This window comes from Neofelis nebulosa, chromosome 7 (assembly GCF_028018385.1).
Source record: "Neofelis nebulosa isolate mNeoNeb1 chromosome 7, mNeoNeb1.pri, whole genome shotgun sequence".
NCBI classification, from domain to species: Eukaryota; Metazoa; Chordata; class Mammalia; order Carnivora; family Felidae; genus Neofelis; species Neofelis nebulosa.
In genome coordinates this window covers 43,597,589-43,619,942 of record NC_080788.1, presented here as the reverse complement: position 1 = coordinate 43,619,942, position 22,354 = coordinate 43,597,589, and the positions used below count along the sequence as shown (strand labels likewise).

At 36.2% G+C, this 22,354-nt stretch overlaps 1 protein-coding gene across 5 annotated transcripts in view; it reads right to left on the bottom strand.

Annotated features, from left to right (window-relative positions):
- Window positions 1–22,354, bottom strand: part of VPS13C (vacuolar protein sorting 13 homolog C) — a 200,150-nt gene that overhangs the window by 54,568 nt on the left and 123,228 nt on the right. For all 5 annotated transcript variants that reach the window (XR_009264099.1, XR_009264100.1, XR_009264101.1 and 2 more), the window contains 10 exons: window positions 19,459–19,763; window positions 18,380–18,527; window positions 14,229–14,379; window positions 12,093–12,202; window positions 9,386–9,555; window positions 7,874–8,121; window positions 6,525–6,754; window positions 4,077–4,169; window positions 1,484–1,849; window positions 979–1,065 (listed from right to left, as the gene is read on the bottom strand). Coding sequence is in view for 2 of the 5 variants with exons in the window: in XM_058737530.1 (XP_058593513.1) it covers window positions 979–1,065; window positions 1,484–1,849; window positions 4,077–4,169; window positions 6,525–6,754; window positions 7,874–8,121; window positions 9,386–9,555; window positions 12,093–12,202; window positions 14,229–14,379; window positions 18,380–18,527; window positions 19,459–19,763 (1,908 nt within the window). In the remaining 3 variants the exon portion in view is untranslated. The remainder of the gene's footprint in view (window positions 1–978; window positions 1,066–1,483; window positions 1,850–4,076; window positions 4,170–6,524; window positions 6,755–7,873; window positions 8,122–9,385; window positions 9,556–12,092; window positions 12,203–14,228; window positions 14,380–18,379; window positions 18,528–19,458; window positions 19,764–22,354) is intronic.

Here is a 22,354-nt window from a genome sequence, read left to right as displayed (position 1 = left end):
AATAATTGGTCCTTATGTGTTGAGGCATAATGGAAGATGACCCTCAAGTCTAAACCGATCCTCACTGGAGGTAATGTGGAATTCTGTTAACACCTACACATAATACGATAGGCTTTTGCCAGCCATCAGATTCCACCACAGTTTTTGTTCTAATAGAGCTCAAAGGCCATATACAAAACTATTTGTTAGCCTGTCTATGCCAGAGACAGGTAGAGCAGAAATATTACTTCTACTTTACTGGGAAGAATTTGGGACACAGGTTAAGTGGCTTCGCAGTTTTAAAATAGGAATCTGCTGAGTCAATTTCAGCGCCTCACACTTCAGGCTACACCAGAGAACTGTAGTGTAGTCACTTGTTAGGGGTATATAATTCATGTTCCTTTTAGTCAAGAAAAATGTGCTTTGGTATCCAGGATTCTGAAGTGCTCTCAAGAAATACCATCAAGAGATAACACACAAAGAATTCATGAACTATAATTCAAGTTTTCTCAAATGTTTTGGTCTCCTAAAATCACTGATGATCTCAAAGAGCTTCATTTATATGGATCAGATCTATGACTATGAAATCTATTAGAAACCCAAACTGAGAAAATTTTAAATATTCATTTAAAAACAATTATATGTTGAATTATATTTTAATGAAATATAACTATTAAAGTTATCTTTAATAGTAAAAAGAGGGGCATTTGCAAATCTCTCTAGTGACTGCCTTAAGACGAGCGGATTCTCATTTCTGTTTCAGTATTCATTCTGATGCAATATCACACAGTCTCTGGAAAATTCCACTGTATGCTCACAAGAGAATGAGAATAAAAATGATATATAATGTCTATTATTATGAAAATAGTTCTGACCCCACAAACCCCCTAAAAGGGCCTCCAGAATCCTAGATCACAAATCTTGAGAATCACTGAACTAAAAAATATAAATGAATGTGCTGAGTGCCATCAATATAAAGATATCGTATGGTTTCCTTACATCAAGCCTTAAATTCCATTGTCTCTTCCCCTCCACTCTCTCAATCAGTGGCTCCCAAACAGCATGGGTTTCATTATAGTAGTGAACCTGGAAAGGCACAGAATTGTAATAACAGAGTCTTTCAACTTTAACAACATATTTCTATAATCATTAGGAAAAAGTATTACACAATTAATGTTACATGCCAATCATTTTAACAACATACCTCAAGACACAAAGAATAGCTATAAAGAGGGTACATTTTCCTTTACTCTCTCACTTTACTGCCATAAATAAATTACTTAACAAAAAGTCTTTAAAAAACAGTAACCAACTAAATAATACTACGTTATGCATCAACAAGTTAAATGTTTGAATATATTATTCACACACACACACACACACACACACACGCACACACACACACTTGCTGTGGCCATGCACAAACAAGAAAAGTGCACATCTTAATTCTGCAGGTGTAATTTTGAGAAGTTGGCTCTGGAAGTATTAAATGATGTAGTCATACCTCTAATGTCATGTCAGCAGTAGCAGCCATTAGGGAAGTCCAATTTTTAATATTTCCTGAAAACTTAGACTCTGCCAGTAATAAAGGTACAGTTCGATGCCCAAGGCCACATTCTAAGGTAACCTGAACCGACTCTACAACAACAGCACAATTTTCCTCTATAGATAGACAGTGAATGTCTTTGAAATTTTCTGTTATTTCTGTTGCCATGTCAACACCAAGAAACCAAGAGTTATAATCACTAATAGATTTGATGCCCCAAAGATTTTCTGTTTCCTTAGATGTATCTTTGGATTCATCTTCTTTTGTCTTTGGAGACATAGCAGCCATGATCGTCATCACAGTATTCAGAATTATGGGTGAAATCTTTAAAAAAGAAAGCAGAAAAATTTTAAGAATAAATTATTTCTAAATGAGAAGAATATATAACACAAAACTTTAAAAAAAAGTTAAAAATTTAAACATATCACATTAATACCTAAGAAACAAAAGAGAATACACAAAGCCATATGTCAAGTCAGCTAACATCATACCCATGATTTCTGCCGAGGCTACATTGGAATTAAGTAATTAATATTATATGTTAATGTCAAAACCTAAAGTTAAATTGACCAATTCATAATAAAATAGGGTTATATGAAAAGAAAAATGTAGTATAACTGAATTTTTTATTTTTCAACCAGTTGCATTAACTAAACCAAAGGATATGATCCTCATCAAAATATACATACATGATTTTCATTTTTCTGACTGAAACAAAAAGCCTAAGAATCACCATGGATCCCCTTCCACTTACCCCAAGTTCTGCAAACTCTACCTCTTATTATCTTTGTATAGTATCTTTGCTCACCTCCTCATTCCTAGCCTTGCACCTTAGTTCTACACTGATAATGCCTACTATGTCCAGAGCTGACTGGACCCTCAGAGTCTACCCTCCACATTTCCACCAGCATTCTTTTCCTCAAACTCAAATCTGGGCATGCCATTCCTATGCCTAAAATCTTCAATTGCCCCTAACTTTAAGGATGCAGTTCAAACTTCTCTTTAGCTGAGGACACAAAAGTCTTTGTGATGTGATACCGGGGTTTCCCAAAGTGTAAGCAATACTGGGTTAAATAAGTGGATTCCTTTACTGTTCAGTTCTCACAACCTCTACTTATGTAATTCGCTAAAATGATATGATTACATCACCCAAAGAAGGAAGTAGTATGAGCCTCTTCCCAAACTTACCTGTCCACTAAGTCCCTTCTTTGTCCTTGCCTTATTAATGTCAACTTTAATTAGAGCTCTCAATCTTACAACTCCACCACACCATTCTCTCCAACCACGTGGAATCATCACTCTAAGTCCTTAAAAGGTTTTTCATACCTCTACTTTTGTGCATAATGTCAGTTCTGTCTTGATAACCCTCAGCCTCCCTCTGCTTCTAACCTCCATCAGATTTTCAAAACTCAGTTCAAGTAGCCTCACTTCCAGGCAGATTTCCCTGATGTCGTGGTCTGATCACAGGACCCTTACTTGTGCTCCCAAAAGCACCAGTACAGGCCTCCAGCTCTGAAAGCCAGAATCATTGATTTACTTCTTTCTCTCACATATATCAGTAAGTTCTTTGAAGATATGGACTATGTATCACCAATGCCTTGTATAGACATTTTTCGTACAAAGAGCTCAAACAATGCTTGCTGAATGAATAAACAAATAAACTGATATACAAAGAAAGGGAAAGACAATATTCCCAGTACCTTAACCTATTGTCTTAGACTAAGTGCATGCAAATTCAAGACCTTTCCCCCTGAATGACCACCTTAAGTTCTTCAAAAAGTAAATCTGTTAATAAAATTCAATCTAAAACTACTGAGCATTTTAAAATATTGAGAGAAAACTGCACTGTTATTTATATGGTAACTCAAATGACATTAGTTTGAGCCTTGGTTTAATCACTATCGGTTATGGTATAGTAAAACTGCTATCAACCACCTCAAATATTGCGTCCTTTGGACAGACAGAAAAAGAGATTTGGGGAAGTATTATTCTCTGTCTTTCATTTATAACCAATTATGAGGTTATACTTAAACAATACAAATGCTATTGGAGAACAGAGATTGTTTTTCCAATACTTCAAATATAAGAGATTAATAAAAAGCAAATCCTAATAACTTATTTCTAGCATACATCTGTCATTACAAAAATTTAAAAGCCAAATAAAACATTTAATTATGTAATTATTAAATTCACATTATACCTGAATAAAAGCCTAAAATAACTTACTACAAATAAAGGCAACTTCACTTTTCCATCCCAACTTTCTTCTCTTCCCATCCCATCTCTGCTGTCCCCTAAACCCAATCTCCCCAACACACAAAAAGCAAACATAATGGATAAAAACTATCTCAATCATTTATAGATATTTAAAAGTACTCTCGTTATAAAAAGATAGAAAAAAATTTGCTTTAAAGAAAAATGTCTTTTAATATTAGCAGTATTTACTGTTTGAATATGTAATGTAAGTAGCATAATGTTCTAGTTAGAAGAGACATCAAAAGATATTGCTAGAAACAAGAATTTTTACCCAAATAATATGATAGGCACTGACCTTAATTATAAATTCTTCAACCATAATGCTTATATTTTGTTTTCCTGAAGCCCACATACATTTTTCCATAAATAAAGAACAAGGCTGTAAGACCTAGTAACAAATAAATAAAATTCACATTTCCTTAGTTAAAATCTGTTATGTACACGTAGATAATACACACCAGAAATGTCTTACTTAACTGGACATCTTTTTTTAAAATACGTATTTATTTTTGTTAGAGAGTGTGTGTGTGTGTGTGTGTGAGGACGCATGAGCATCAGAGGGGGAGGAGCAGAAAGAGAGACAGAATCCCAAGCAGGTTCCACAAAGTCAGCTCAGAACCCAACTTGGGGCTCGAACTCACAAACCATGAGACTATAACCTGAGCCAAGCCCAAGAGATGGATGCTTAATGAACTAAGCAACTCAGGGGCCCTTAACTTGAGATCTTTAATGATACCTTACGCCAAAAGCAAAAGACAAACGAAATTAGGTGAGAACTTTTCTTGTGAGGGTTCTTAATTATGACAAATCCGTGTACATTGTCAAAGGACTGTAAGCAGTTCTGATCAATTCCTTTATGTCAATTCTTAAGTAAGGATGCACAGTTACTAGTACAAGTTTAAAATGTTTCCTTTCAGAACACCTGGGTGGCTCAGTTGGTCAAGCACCTGACTCTTGATTTTAGCTCAGGTCATGATCTTATGGTTCATGAGATCGAGCCCCCTGTCGGGCTCTGCTCTGACAGTGTGGAGCTTTCTTGGTATTCTCTCTTCTTCTCTCTCTGCCCCTCCCCTGCTCATTCTCTCTCTCTCTCTCTCTCTCTCTCTCTCTCTCTCTCAAAATAAATACATAAACATTAAAAAAAATAAAATGTCTGCTCTCACTAAAATATCTTTCAAACGATACCCTTTGTAAAATATGCCTTTAAAATATCTATAGAAATGAGGTGAAGACTATGGTAAAGTCTTACATTCACAAAGAAGTACATGAGGAAATGAAATTGTTAATTATTAGTTTTTATGACAACTAAATAACTTGAAATTGTTATTTTAAACAAAGAGTTCTGGGGTAGCTGGATGGCTCAGTCAGTTAAGTATCCAACTTCGACTCAGGTCATAATCTCAAAGGTCATGGGTTTGAGCCCTGCATCAGGCTCTGCGCTGACAGCTCAAAGCCTGGAGCCTGCCTCAGAGTCTGTGTCTCTCCCTCTCCCTTCCCCTCCCCCATATATGCATGCACATGCATTCTCTCTCTCTCTGTCCCTCCCTCTCAGTCTCTCTAAAATAAATAAACATTAAAAAAATAAAGTTTTGTTAACATATTAGAAAAAAACTGTGGTAAGGTACGTAAATGAACAGTTTCCCTATGATGAACATGAAGTCATTCTTGAATATCATATAAGGTGCTTATAAAAACAAATTTCCAATCTGTAAACCCAATGACTTACTTAAAACTATTAAGCTTATATTTGTAAATAAATTTACTTATACTATATATATATATAAAACATATATATATATATATATATATATATAAAAGAAATAAGTAAACTAACCTTACACCTCAACTGAATAAGTAAACTAACCTTACACCTCAAGTGAATGGAGGAATTAGTATTGTATTATTTACATTTAAAAAAAAAATTAGGAAAAGCTTTTCCTGGAGTAATCAATTAATTATAAGCTTTCTGTGACAGGCCAAAAGATGATCCTGCTCAAGAATGCTTCATGATGAAGTACAGACTAAGTCTAATGTTGCATTTCTTCATGTAAGCCACTTGGTCATAAATTTTCCTAATTTATGCAATTGAGTCATATAATACAATGAATCCTCTTTAATGTAAAATTCTCAATTTAACATTTAACACTTATTGGTATGGCAATCAATTAACTAAAATATTTTTCAACAATAACTTGAACACATAACTGAAGTTAACTTTTTTTTTAATGTTTGAGAGAGAGAGAGAGAGACAGACAGACAGAGCACAGCAGGGGAGGGGCAGAGAGAGAGGGAGACACAGAACCCGAAGCAGGCTCTAGGCTCCGAACTGTCAGCACAGAGCCCGATGCTGGGCTTGAACTCACTAACTGTGAGATCATGATCTGAGGTGAAGTCAGATGCTTAACTAACTGAGCCACCCAGGTGCCCATGAAGTTAACTTTTAATACAGCAAAACACAATCTCTTTGGTCACATGACTTCAATGCTGATTTGTACTAAAATTCAACTACTGTTCCACAAAAGATGGTACAATGAAAGGAAAAAGTTTAAAGGTAGCTCCCAGTTCTGCCAATGGCAGCATGGCTGAATCATTTAACATCTTCGGAACTCAACCTTAACTTTAAACCTCAAATTTGTAGTAAACAATCTCTGAAGTCTTACAGAGCTCTCACATTCTAGGATTCTATGAATCCACCATTTCTGCCAATCTTCAATCCGTGCTTAGAATATAAGGCAATTCTTACTGTAGTAATGTTTCTTCCTCTTTTTTCTCTGAGAAAAGGGCAAGCAAGGACTTTAAGATCTCTCACAGAAGCTTCCATCATCTGTTCAAGTTTGGAGGTTGACATAGACAGGTTACACTGGAATGAGGCTGTCAGAGCAGGAGCATCGGCCTTTGTCAGGTTGGCAACAAATACCACTTCTGGATCTGTGATCTTGGCCTTTAAAGTCATATTTGGTCTTACAGAGTCATCTGAAAAACAAAAAAAGCAACCAAAAAATATGTCACAAAACGTATCTTGTCACTTGAGTATATACTATCTATAACTTGCTAGGTTGTTTCTAATATCTTGCTATATGGGATATAGCAGAATTAACGGTAGTTGACTGATACTAATGATAAATTATTAACAAATGCTGATTGTGCGGGATAATGCAATCTGATCTCTGACACAACATCATTTCCACTTTGACCTAGCAAGAATAATCTCGTTTTGAAGTTGGTTTTGTCTGAATTAAGGTGTGTGCACATATGAACACATGAATGTGTTTTATGTTACATTGCAGAGACAGGAGGGGAAAACAGGAGAGGGTAATATCAGGAAGAAGATAAGAGACTCTGATAAAGTTGACTCTGACTTCACTATAAAACACATAATCAGTGTCCTACAATCTATAGGATTAATGCATTAACTATGTATATGAATATAGAGATATATAGTTACTGTTTAGGAAAGGTAAATGAAAAAATAAAATTCTGACCTTGCCAGTGAATGGTATTTTCCAATCTTGCTGAATTATGCATTAGAAAGATAAATGCCTGACCTGAGACAATTATAATTTAACAAAGAAAATCACTGATCTACTTGGTAATGCTAGAGTAATTTATAGAGCAGGGAAGTGACTTCGGTGTACATCAAGACCAGACATTTGCACACACTCCCCTTAGTTTAAGATGTTTACGGTGATGTCCAGGGGCATCATGCTGGGTGGTCCGATATCACCTTCTGCCTCTATCTGTTCAATTGCTTCAATGGATATAATTCTTCCATATATTTTCTCTGAATAAAAGACTGCCCTTCTATAAAACAGTCTCCCAACCAAAGACCAAGATTAACTCCCTCTATGTTTGGGTAAGTAAAGAAATGTTAATGGCAGAGTTGGAACCAGAACAGGGGTTTCCTAGCCCCTAATCCAATACATATTTCTATTCTACCTCTTAAAAATTTATGCTTACTAAAAGTTTTCCACAGCATATATTTAAATTGTAAAGAGTATTTTACTTTCTTGAATTGTCCATTCCTCTTTTTTCTTGTAATCTTTGTTAAAATATACGACAAGCTGTCATCTACAACAGATAAATTCTACTAACCTTTCTCCATCTTGATTTTTGCTGTGGCTGTCTGTCGTAGTGGAATCTGTGCTTCTTTTGCCATATTTTCTGAATTCTGAGACACAGCTTTGATAAAGAAATCTGCCACAGTCATCAGAAACTCCACGCTGGCACATACATATAGCTTGTCAAGAACAGCATCAACATGACTTCCATTTTTGCTTTGTTTGTAACTTATATCAATCATAGAACTGTTGTCATCTTGATCATTCCTTTTATCAATCATTCTAAAAAATATATACATTATTTCATTCTTGCAAAAATAATTTAAAAGATGAAAAATTTCCTATACACCTTAATAGTCTTTGTTTCACCTTTAAGTTTTTAATCTGAACAGAAAACAGGTCAATGTTAACTGGGGTCTAATTAGCTAATTAGCAACTAGGACACAGTCTCCTAATCTCTACAGCAAGACTCATGTTTTTAAGCAATTACAGATTATTTTATAATTATAATACAGTAGCAGAAAAATAAATGAATGACTACTAAAAGGAATTAACAAAACACATTAATGTGGTCCCACAAAATTTAAAGGACAACCTCTTTACATTAGTTTACAAAATAAAACCTCCCTGAACAAATTTATCTCCAAAGATCATCCTATATAATTTGAGTCCAAAAGTATTCAATCAAATTCAAATCAGCCAGTGTTTATCAAGTGTCTGCTGTGATAGCTGCCACATATCCTCACACATGCGGGGAAGAACAGGTTACCAAACAGATGATGGCCTTACCCTTGCCTATATAGCAGCGGACAGCTACCCCAAACACGAAATTTGCAAACTAGAAAAGCTGGTTGCATGATAGCACTCTTTCCTCATTTATTCATCTCTAGGAAACACAAAGAGCTCAGAAGTATCCAGTATGTATTCAATGGAGCCCCTGGTTAGGGAGCATCATAGTTTTTCTCCAAAGAACATCAAGGGCAAAAAGAGTATGTCTCAATATTTGAGAAAGGAATAAATATATAATTAGAATATTAAAGTCACATTATTTCCCACTTTACAGGAGGCTAATACAAACTAATGTTTAAGTACTGGCTTGATAATGTGAAAATGCTAGGGATTACATTTCTAGTAAAACTTGGAAAAAATTTCAGAATACTGGTTTAAAATATACAGACAAAACAAGTAAGATAAAGAAAAGATCAGAAACTTTCAGGCTTTTTTTTGGAAAAAAAAAAAAAAGAACCTGCCTTTTGGGGACAATTTAGAAAAATATGTTACCAAAAAACCACCCTATGTGAATTTCATTATTAAAATTCTTACATTCTCTTAGTTCCTGCTTTTAAGACAGTACTCCACTTTATTATTAAATTTCCCTTTAATTCAAATTTCACAGGAACTGAATCTGATATTAGCACTATTTAGTGATGCACTTCAAATTGAAGTATGACCAAAGATCTCTTTTGATAATCTCCAAGCCTAGCAACCGAATGTCAGGTATAATGTCAGCCTTAAATAACGTACAGCAAGTTCAGAGATGACAAACCTTGATGTTGCTCTCTCAATGCCTTCTCTGAGATCGTCAAGTGTGCATGTCTTAAGTTTAAGGCTAACATTCATTGAGCCATCCTTAAACATCTTCCCTACAGAGGCCATAAGATGTAGTCTGAGTTCACCAAGCCGGAAACTGTCATTGTGAAATGAAAGTTTGGATTCCTGTGGTGTATTTTCAAGCAAAAGAATCAGTATCTTTAAATATTATGTAATGACTTTTAAACACATTTCTTAACTCAGAGACAAAAGGCAAACTGATACAACAAAATTTAAAAGCATGGGTGTTAAAACACAAGAAGAAAACAGAATAATACATGTGTTTCTAAGTGTATATGTACATATAAAAAATACATGTGTTGATATTCAACAATGGTTAATATATAAAAATTTATCTCAGAGTTTAATGCAAATAAAGATATTCAGGAAATGTTTTTGTCAATCAGTCTAACTAATAAATATTTAATTAACTCTTCTGTCAAAACAAAAACAAAAACAAAAAACAAAAAACACCGTGAAAGGAACTATGGGGTTTATGAGAAAGGATAAAATATAGTAGGTGATCTCAGCGAGCTTATACCCTAATAAATATAGAAAACAGAAACATACTATAACAAACATGACAAGGAGATGCTGTAGACTGTAAATGATCAAAGACTGACATGTAGACACTTATTTATTCATATTTAATCTCCCCCATATTCCACAAAGAATATTAAGTGATTAGGTAAAGAGTACAAATAGCAAAACTCAGAAGGTCAGAGAGATCACTGGTGGGCTGAGAAAAATTCAGAAAGAAGATGATAACTGAGCTGAGCCTCAGAGACTAAGCGGGATCAGATGGGGTAAGAGGAGGGAGAAGACATTCCAGATGCGGAAAAAAACACGAGTAAACAATTCAGAGATGCTCTAAGGGTACAAGGTACTAGCTGCTTAAGTTTGAATATTTCAATTAAAGAATGGTAGGGAATGAGGGGTGGGAAGAAATACAGGGCCTAATGAGGTCCCACTTCCCAAACTAAAGATTTAAACTTTCATTAACAGGTAAAAGGATCTCAATCTTTAATTGTAACACATTCTGCAAATTCTAAAGGTATGCCCACATCCTGCAAATTCTACATCTAAAGATATGTAACACATCCTGCAAATTCTAAAGGTTAAATATACAACCACCCCCCAAAAAGAAGGAAAAAAACAAAACAAAACAACTAACAAAAATCTCTTTAGGAAAGTGAAGTCCTAATTGCTCACTATAGACAATGGCATTGATGTAAGAGGTAGTGGTGATGTGCAATTCCTGGTACATTGATTGTAACTACATCCATCACTCAAGACGGTACATTGTATGCATATGGGTCAGACATTGACATTATTAATGGCAAATTTGGAATGTAAGTTATAAAAATGTAAATAATTCACAAGATTCTGGTCTGTAACTACGAATAGAAATGACCCGTGACACACCTACTGATCACAATATACTAGTACAGCTACTAATGTAAACAATTTGGAGTCACTGAACTTTTTTTAATAAGGTACAATTCAGACAACCTAATACCGAATGTTTTTTAGTAGAGTAAAAAGTTATAAACGGCTACATGAAATTCATTTAGGAAAGTGAACTTGTGCCAATGTCTGGTATGGATGAGAGGAAAAAGAGCAATGAACAAGGAAGCCATTACAGTAAGGGTAAGCTAAGAAGTTTCAAATAAAGTAGCAGTGAGAAGTATCAGGAAAGAACAAAGAAAAAAATGGCAATCCTCAGTGTCGAATGAATAAAGGCCAATAAAGAAGGAAGTAAAAGAAAGTATCAACATTCTAAGGCTGGGGCACCAGTAGAATGATCGTACCTTAAGTGCAGTGAAGAATACATTTAACTATTCATTTCCCATAGGTCATGTTTTTTATTTTTTCATTAACATTAAACATTAGAAATGAAAGTAGTTTACTGCATAAATGACGGACACTAGCCCAAGGCTCAAGAGCAATATGAATAACTTAGAAAACAATTTGAAACATAAGATAACATGAGTGGACAATAACAACAGACATAATCAATGCAAATTATGGGTATTATAATGTATTTATTATGAGTATTATGATATGATGTAATTGATATAATAAAATTATTTATTGAAGATACTATCTACATAACAACAAATAGCTTTCTAAAATAGCACTGGTACATTAATTACTTCAAATCATAGCACTATACTTGGTTCTTGTATCCCTAATCGGTATCCTTAATACAAATCTATTACATATAAAATTTATTTAATAGAAACATAATTAATGCTTTTATATCCTGGATAATCATGAATTTTAAAAGAATCCTCCAAGGTTCCAAAGCCACTACTAAATTATTCTTATACAGCTATATATGTACACATATATAGCTATGTAACAAAATTACACATATAATTAATTACTCACATATAAAATTCTTCTACTAGAGATGGACCTAAGTAGTTCAGGGCTAATGTTACCAAAAGAAGTAAAAATTTTTCCTTACGTGAGTAAGATTAGAAATACTAACAAAGTGAAGACAGAGCAAGACCAATGTATATTCTGTAGGCCAAGTAAGAGTTTAATAGACATTTTAATTTTTTAATTAATTTTTTAATTCAAATGAAAAAATGCCAATGTTTTAACATTAAATATCAATAACTGAAGATGTATTTCTAAATAAATTTACTACATACCTGGTTTATATCATTGTTATAAAGGACAATGGAAAGAGATTCAAAGTGAAAGTCAAATTGGAGAGTGACATTTTGGTCCACAGAAAGCTTTGAGTCTGTCATATCTTGTTCTGATGGTTCAAACATAAGAATGAAAATTAAAAAGCTTTAAGTAGGTACATTATTTTACACTTATTTAAAAAGCAAAGATGATAACCTATTATTCTAAATATGTATCATACTTTCTAGGATTCTTTAAATCATATTATGAGAATTAATTAAAATGGCAATGATTTATTCTATATATATTTAGTGTAAGGAAAAATGACAGAGGGAGGCCATCTACATTTTAAAAGAAGCAACAAAAAAGAAGGGGTCTTGGAGAGTATCCAGACAACTATTTTTTAAAGCCCCCCAGAACAGGACTGTTCATCATAGAATAATTTACAATTATCAAAGCATTTAACCTAAATGGTTATAAGCCAGTGTTAAGAGATTTTGAAATTAGAGGCAGAGAAAAATAAAATATTTTGTCCTAGAACAGACTAGTCAATAATAGATCCTCTGCTAGCATAATGTAATTCTCACTATCTTTAATTACCTATACCACCCAGCTCATTACATTTACAAGAACAGAATATAATTCAAGAGCAGAGACAAACAGTGCTCAAATAAAATATGGGCCAGGGAGCCTTTGGAATTCTGGGGGGAAAAGAGATTTCAAGAAGTAATTTAGTCCTTTCCCTCATCTTTAGGCAAAAACGTTTTAGACAATAAAAACAGATACTGTTTTCAGTCACTCTTAGAAACTGATTTTATCAACTCTTTTGGAGATGGATTCTATCCTTTGATCATTTATAGGGAAATGTTCTTACAAGATACTGGAAGAGCAAACACTGCATAACTTTAACCACATAAAGGCTTCGCCATGTTGGAAAATGCTAGGGTTTTTTCCCTTCACTTTTCCTGAAAGTAATTCATATTCCAATCTCCACCATCTTTGCAGCTTTCTGAATTCACAACTTTTCCCAAGGACCACGTTAACCGTATAGCCAGAGCCAAAGACACAAATTGACCACAGCTGAACATAATGAGCTCCTGATTTAATCACATACAGTCTGCCTGCTGTTTTTAGTCATCTGCACATAGTTCCGGTCTAACCACAGCAATAGCCTGCTTATCTAGTGTTTGTCTGGACTGTACTGGAGCATACTCCCAGTCTGGGGAGAAGATGCTCACCTCACCAACCCCATGTAACACTAACTATCCACCTGAAACAAAAACCTTTTCTGCACACAACTCTAGTCATTTATTTTGCAATTTCAAAACACACTGGGCCTAAATACAGGAGAAGCAATGTTAATGATATTATTAACTGGCACTTTTATGTACTGCTTTCTTAAGTAACAGCTGATGATCTGAGCATTCATTATAAAAGCACAGCAGTCTGGGGCCACTCAACAGAAGGGGAAGCCATGGAAATATTAACCTAGTTACAGTCTAATAAAACATATGTTCAAGTAAATGACTTTAAATGATGAAAAACGTAAAATTATGTTTTATATAATATCTTGAGCAAGAATGACACTTTTCTTTTATAAAAATTATCCTTTAAAAATGGATGAATTTAAAAGGCTCAGTGCTTTTAAATGATTCCATTGTAATAATCCAGAAAATTCCCTTATGTATGTGACTATATCATTCTCTAATAAAGCCAGATTAGTAAAGCTGTTTTTGTACCACAAGACCTTCCTTTCTCTTGGGCCAGTCATTTGAGTAGGATACTGAGGCCCTTTTTTCTCTTGATAATTTTGGACCTTGCCATGCTACATGCCTAATTTGCTATTTCTCAAGGTACACCACCTCCATGGCTCCTAAACTCAGCAATTCAGCTGTTAGAAGTAAAGGGCAAACATGTATCCTGCAAACAGTAGGTGGCCCCTCCCCTTATGGAAGACAATGAGCATACCTCCTTCCCTTGGGAGCTCCAAGGCAGCCCCAGGCCCCGTACCAGCCAATTTTCCACAGTAAATACTGCAGTATTGAAACAGTTCATAACACATTGTGCTAGACAACTAAAAATACCACTATACATAAATACAGCATTAACACTAATTTTCCTCCATAATCAAAGCAAAAATCTTCATTAATTTATACCTTTGAGGTGGTCAGGCCCACCCAGAACATCTTTTCTTACTCTTATAGCCTCCTGGGTAGACTGTGTAGGGCTTGGCTGTGAAGAAGCTTCTCCAAGATTTTCCAGCAAAATTTTCATTAAAACTGTTAAGTCATCTTCACTGAGAGCAACCTAGAAAGCAACAATAAATTGTTAATATATAAGTAATAAAAAAGCAGAATATCATATCCATGTCTCAGTTTACAGTTCCTCAAATTCAATGTTCACCTAAGCAAAAAAAAAAAAAAAAAAAGAGTTGGGACAGTAAACACAGGAAACAAGTATTTCATTGCATAGTAGGAGACACTATTGTCGTGTAAAGCACCCTTCTGTCTGATCCCAAGCTCAAGCACCTGCCTATGTCATTCTTCTTCCGGCTCTGTTCCTATCTTTCTTCTACTGTTCCTGGACCTGTGCTTCTCTCTCCTCTCCTTCTCTCCCCATCGCCACTCTGACTCTCTCTCTTCTCACCCAGTATCAGCTCCCTCCTCCACTTCACTCCCATCCAAACTTAATACAGGAAGAGTGTTGTTCAGTTTCTAGTCTCTACCAAGAAGTAAAAAGATACTCTCCTTCAATGGAGCTCTTATTCCCTGTAAATATGCATCTGGACATACCTAAGATATTTGTGCAACTTATCAAGAATAATGCCACTTAGAACAGTAAGTAATGCATCACAAAGAATTTTTTAAAACAAAAACACAGAGCAGAAAAGGAGCATCTTGTTGATCTCCCACCTTTACAAAAGGGAATGTGTGACGAAGGAAGGAAGGAAGGAAGGAAGGAAGGAAGGAAGGAAGGAAGGGAGGAAGGAAAGAAGGAAGGAACAAACAAACAAAGTAAGTAAGTAATGGGGTGCCTGGGTGGCTAAGCCAGTTAAGCAGCTGACCTCGGCTCAGGTCATGATATCACAGTTGATGAGTTCGAGCCTTGCATCCGGTTCTGTGCTGACAGCTCAGAGCCTGGAGCCTGCTCCAGATTCTGTGTCTCCTTCTTTCTCTGCCCCTCTACCACTCACACTCTGTCTCTCTCTCTCTCAAAAGCAAATAAACATTAACAATTTTTAAAGAAAAAGAAAGCGAGAGAGAGAAAAAAAGAAAAAGAAATGAAGAAGCAAAGAGAGAGGGAGAGAGTTTTTGAATCAGGCAGCACTGTATCAACACTACCACTTTCTGGCTGTGCTATTTGCCAAGTTTCTGAGCCTCCTTAACTCAGGTTTCTTAATCTTTAAAAAAGAAATAATACCATCTTCCTTCTAGCTGCCTGCAGAACATGAAGTAGCTAGAACAAAGTTGCTACTGGCTGCCAAGAACCATTAAACCTTTTAATCTTTCTATCTTTTGTACATTTTCCCTACACATATAGCAGTCCAAAAGACTGTTCCAAATACTTAAACACAACTTCACACAGGCATGCATGCATTCACTGCACCTTCTCCTCCGAATACCACAGAATACTTTGTTCCCCAAATACAGGCCCTTATTGACAGAAAAAGTGCCTGACCCCAGCCTAAATGAAAATGGGGAGATACTTTAGCATGAGATAATAACCAAAGATTTCTTGTTTGCTCCAAGAGAATAGATGTCACTTTAACTCCCCAGAACTTCCCTGTGTATTCATTCCCACGTGTGATACCAACCAGGATATTACAACTACCTGGAAAGCAGTGAACTTCACCATCCCCTCTGGTTTGCTGTGGCTGAAACCCTTCCGTAAGCGTCAATGACAATTTGAGACATGGCCCCACAGTTGTTTAAGAACTGTCAAACTGATTTACTCAACTCACTGATGTCACCTACCTGATACCCTTTCTTAGCTACACCCAGAAAAAGTACGCAGACTCACACCAATGAGGGGGTGTTCTGAGAGGCCTGGATTGCTGACACATCAGGTAGTGGAAACTGCACCCACTAAGGCTGCATCTTGATTTAACAGGCGTCCTTTTAGTTAAAGTGATGATCACACGTTGATGTTAAAATGCTGGATCTGTTACTTTTTGTCTTTCTTTTGAAATACTTCCAGCATAAAGGAAAAGCAGAGAGAATACAATAATCCTCCCCAGTGTACCTATCATCTAGCTTTGTCAAATCTTAGTTTCCCACATTTCCTTTAGATCTTGTTTCTCCATTATAGATATGGTTGAAGACCTATGTTTACGTCTATGAGACTCCATCCCAGCCACACTCCTTTTCAGCGAAAGACACTATCCTGAATTAGAGAATTATTCTTCCCATGAATGTTTTCTTATATTTACCACTATTGAATTCCCTACAAACAATTCACACACACACACACACAACACAAACACAGCAATGTCTATTGTTATAAAATTCGAAATAATATAGAATTGTACTCTCATTTTGCAACTCAATTTTTTCCACTTTTACGTTTAAGGTATACCCATTTTGTTTCATATAGTTCTAGCTCACTCACCTTATCTGCTTTATACTGCCCATAATATGAATATACTATCCCTTAGTCCATATTCTCCTACTGACAGAAATACAGGTTTTACTTTTGCTTTCAGCAAACCTAGAACCACACAATCCTTGAAAGCAAGGGGAAAAGGTCAGATATTAGCCCTGAGATCTAATCTCTTAACAGCAAGGGAGAAGCTGAGAGTTGCATACTCTGAAATAGAGAAATCTTTATGAATAAATACCCTAAATAGACACTCTTCACTTATATTATATCCACTCATAACTACACAAAGGACCCTTCATCCCTACAACAAACTTCAGTTTTAACTTCTTCCTGAGTAGAACTCTTTGACCTTTCTGTTTTATCTTAGAACTAACTCTGAAGTAATCACAAGTGTCAAAAACTTCTAAACTACTAGATTTGTATTTGTTTTTCACACACTGGGTTTAGTCACTCTCGGTCCTCCCCTATCCCCTACTGCTTGTCTTCAGTGGTCTCACAAACATGCACAGGAGAACCACAGGACTCCTACACTTCCATTACCACCTTTGACCAATACCATCTCTCCCAGTGAGTCAACATGGAAACCGATAATCACACTATTATAAACAATGCTGTGTTTATAGGCTTACCAAATGTACACCTCCATCTATTTAAAATGTCCACTTTTCGGGGTGCCTGGGTGGCTTACTGGTTAAGCGTCTAACTCTTGGTTTTGGCTCGGGTCAGCATCTCACAGTTCATGGGTTTGAGCCCCATGCTTCAGTGCGGAGCCTGCTTAGGATTCTCTCTCCCTTTCTCTCTCTCTGCCTCTCCCCAACTCACACTTGCTCGCTCTCTCTCTCAAAAATAAATAAATAAACTTTTTTAAAAAGTTCATTTTTTTTAATGTTTATTTATTTATTTTTGAGAGAGAGAGTGAGCAAGTGTGAGTGGGGGAGAGGCAGAGGGAGAGAGAGAGAGGGAAATGCAGAATCTGAAGCAGGATCCAGGCTCTGAGGTGTCAGCACAGAGCCCAACATGGGGCTCAAACTCAAGAACCATGAGATGATACACTGAGCCGAAGTTGGATGCTTAACTGAGTCACCCATGTGCCACCTAAGTTCTATTTTCGAATTAAAAGAGTGCCTTTAAACATTAAGAATACTCCTATGGTATTTTGAATGTGGTATCTAAATCTTACTTTATACTGGCTTACAATTCAAGTGCCTTAAAACTGTAACAGACCTTTCCAAAATGACTAATAATATGTTCAGTAAACTCTAGTAGGTTTTATCTCGGACTTCTTGCTGGCTTTACCAGGTATGTGACTAAAGTGAAATAAAGAAAAGTCAGAAAATTAGGATGACTTCATTTTCAGTTAACAAAGTACTCCCATTTAAGGCATCACCACTTTTTTTTTTAATGTTTATTTATTTATTTTGAGAGAGAGAGAGAGAGAGAACGAGCGAGTGAGCAAGCAGGGGAGGGGCAGAGAGAGACATAGAATCTGAAGCAGCCTCCAGGTTCTGAGCTGTCAGCACAGAGCCTGACGCGGGAGGCTCAAACCCATGAACCATGAGATCATGACCTGAGCTGAAATCAGAGGCTTAACTGACTGAGCCACTCAGGCGTCCCAAGGTATTACCACTTCTGATGTACACTAGAACTAGACTGTGATCAATGCTAAAAGCCTACTCACAATTTTCACATAACGTATACATACACTTACCAACATAGGTTTTAGCTTTCCTTTTATCTCCATCCCTGGAATCTGCATATACCATGCTGCTGCTAAATTTCGTTGTATTGACAATAGCATGTTGACTGGTTTTAAAATTTCAATGTCATGTTGTGGCAAGCCAGACTGCAAAATAGTTCTGAAAGATAAACAAGAATTTGTTTTGTATTTTTAAATTTACATTTTAAAATGAAGCCTATCATATTGTGTAATAGTTTCCAGTTTTCCTGGATACTGAAGGCTGCTATCAGAATTCTTCTAGAACATGCTTCTTTTCACAGATCAATCCAAATCAGAAGAAATCAAGAGCTTTCTAAAATAAAATCTAGGCAAGGCTGATTCCAAAAACAAAGAGTATGACTATTAAACTATTTATTATCTTCCACAAAGACTATTCAATATTAGCAACTAGTACAATGTTATACAAACAAATGTTTAACATCCTCCTAAAAAAGGCAAAGAAACTCTACGTAATCCTTAGTTTTGTGTTATTGGTACTTCTCCAAACTCAAAGGGAAAAACTCACCAAACCTACACATTAAACAAACATATGGTTAATAGTCATTTCAAGCATGACTGCCAATAACCATTTGCACAACCAAATGAATGACTCTTGTCATTCAACAGACCCAAGACTTTCCCATTTGGATTCAATAATCCTTTAGATACCACACTGAGCATTCCCAAACGTGACAAGGTTTGGAAATGAGGAAAAAAAAATCTTAACTTTTAGTACATTTTAAGAAGTCTGCTTCTGTCTACAGAAAATAGCTATGTGCAAAGTGAAAAATAAGTAAAATAAATCGAAATTATTACTGAGTAAACTATAATTTTATAATAGTAAATTTTTATAAAATGGAAAAAGCCACATAATAAATGTAGTAACACAAAATGAAGATTCCATGAGGTGCACAACTATTACCAGTGACCAAAACCCAATGGTCATGGTTTTATAATTATAAAAAATAAAGAATGACAACCACAAAGAGTGAGAGTATTTTACCCCTTGAAAAGATTTTATGAGAATTATATTTCTAGAAGTAGTACACAATTGGATTATATATGTATACCTGGACAACTTCAACTGAGTTAGTTGAATGCTCATCTTCTCAATGACTGGAGGAAGAGAATCACGTTCCATAGGAACTAAGCTAAATTTGTTTTCAACTCTGATTAAACCCAGATCTGCTATAACAGCATTAGGCGATACTGAAGACTGAGGAATAATAATAACTGGTGCTTTCAAGTTGATATCCATCAAAAGGCGGAAACTCTTTTGAGCCAAGTCTTTCATGCTGGAAGCAGCCCTTTCTGCAGCCTGGACTGTGGCTGAGCTCAAAGCTTCTTTGGCAGTTTGGAAATTGTTGAGGAAGTTCTATTGGAAGAGACAGATATTAAGATTTCCTTTAAAAAAAAAACAGGATTAACTTTAAAAAGCATCTTCTTATTCCTAAACACCCACACTCTTCCAAAACTCAATCAGGAGGAAATAGAAAGCTTGAACAGACTCATAACCAGCGAAGAAATTGAATCGGTTATCAAAAATCTCCAAACAGGGGCGCCTGGGTGGCGCAGTCGGTTAAGCGTCCGACTTCAGCCAGGTCACGATCTCGCGGTCCGTGAGTTCGAGCCCCGCGTCAGGCTCTGGGCTGATGGCTCGGAGCCTGGAGCCTGTATCCGATTCTGTGTCTCCCTCTCTCTCTGCCCCTCCCCCGTTCATGCTCTGTCTCTCTCTGTCCCAAAAATAAATTAAAAAACGTTGAAAAAAAAAAAAATTAAAAAAAAAAAAAAAATCTCCAAACAAATAAGAGTCCAGGACCAGATGGCTTCCCAGGGGAGTTCTACCAGACGTTTAAAGCAGAGATAATACCTATCCTTCTCAAGCTATTCCAAGAAATAGAAAGGGAAGGAAAACTTCCAGACTCATTCTATGAAGCCAGTATTACTTTGATTCCTAAACCAGACAGAGACCCAGTAAAAAAAGAGAACTACAGGCCAATATCTCTGATGAATATGGATGCAAAAATTCTCAATAAGATATTAGCAAATCGAATTCAACAGCATATAAAAAGAACTATTCACCATGATCAAGTGGGATTCATTCCTGGGATGCAGGGCTGGTTCAACATTCGCAAATCGATCAACGTGATACATCACATTAACAAAAAAAAAGAGAACCATATGATCCTGTCAATCGATGCAGAAAAGGCCTTTGACAAAATCCAGCACCCTTTCCTAATAAAAACGCTTGAGAAAGTCGGGATAGAAGGAACATACTTAAAGATCATAAAAGCCATTTATGAAAAGCCCACAGCTAACATCATCCTCAACGGGGAAAAACTGAGAGCTTTTTCCCTGAGATCAGGAACACGACAGGGATGCCCACTCTCACCGCTATTGTTTAACATAGTGCTGGAAGTTCTAGCTTCAGCAATCAGACAACAAAAGGAAATCAAAGGCATCCAAATTGGCAAAGATGAAGTCAAGCTTTCGCTTTTTGCAGATGACATGATATTATACATGGAAAATCCAATAGACTCCACCAAAAGTCTGCTAGAACTGATACATGAATTCAGCAAAGTTGCAGGATACAAAATCAATGTACAGAAATCAGTTGCATTCTTATACACTAACAATGAAGCAACAGAAAGACAAATAAAGAAACTGATCCCATTCACAATTGCACCAAGAAGCATAAAATACCTAGGAATAAATCTAACCAAAGATGTAAAAGATCTGTATGCTGAAAACTATAGAAAGCTTATGCAGGTAATTGAAGAAGATATAAAGAAATGGAAAGATATTCCCTGCTCATGGATTGGAAGAATAAATATTGTCAAAATGTCAATACTACCCAAAGCTATCTACACATTCATGCAATCCCAATCAAAATTGCACCAGCATTCTTCTCGAAACTAGAACAAGCAATCCTAAAATTCATATGGAACCACAAAAGGCCCCGAATAGCCAAAGTAATTTTGAAGAAGAAGACCAAAGCAGGAGGCATCACAATCCCAGACTTTAGCCTCTACTACAAAGCTGTAATCATCAAGACAGCATGGTATTGGCATAAAAACAGACACATAGACCAATGGAATAGAATAGAAACCCCAGAACTAGACCCACAAACGTATGGCCAACTCATCTTTGACAAAGCAGGAAAGAACATCCAATGGAAAAAAGACAGTCTCTTTAACAAATGGTGCTGGGAGAACTGGACAGCAACATGCAGAAGGTTGAAACTAGACCACTTTCTCACACCGTTCACAAAAATAAACTCAAAATGGATAAAGGACCTGAATGTGAGACAGGAAACCATCAAAACCTTAGAGGAGAAAGCAGGAAAAGACCTCTCTGACCTCAGCCGTAGCAATCTCTTACTCGGCACATCCCCAAAGGCAAGGGAATTAAAAGCAAAAGTGAATTACTGGGACCTTATGAAGATAAAAAGCTTCTGCACAGCAAAGGAAACAACCAACAAAACTAAAAGGCAACCAACGGAATGGGAAAAGATAGTTGCAAATGACACATCGGACAAAGGGCTAGTATCCAAAATCTATAAAGAGCTCATCAAACTCCACACCCGAAAAACAAATAACCCAGTGAAGAAATGGGCAGAAAACATGAATAGACACTTCTCTAAAGAAGACATCTGGATGGCCAACAGGCACATGAAAAGATGTTCAACGTCGCTCCTCATCAGGGAAATACAAATCAAAACCACACTCAGATACCACCTCACGCCAGTCAGAGTGGCCAAAATGAAGAAATCAGGAGACTATAGATGCTGGAGAGGATGTGGAGAAACGGGAACCCTCTTGCACTGTTGGTGGGAATGCAAATTGGTGCAGCCGCTCTGGAAAGCAGTGTGGAGGTTCCTCAGAAAATTAAAAATAGACCTACCCTATGACCCAGCAATAGCACTGCTAGGAATTTATCCAAGGGATACAGGAGTACTGATGCATA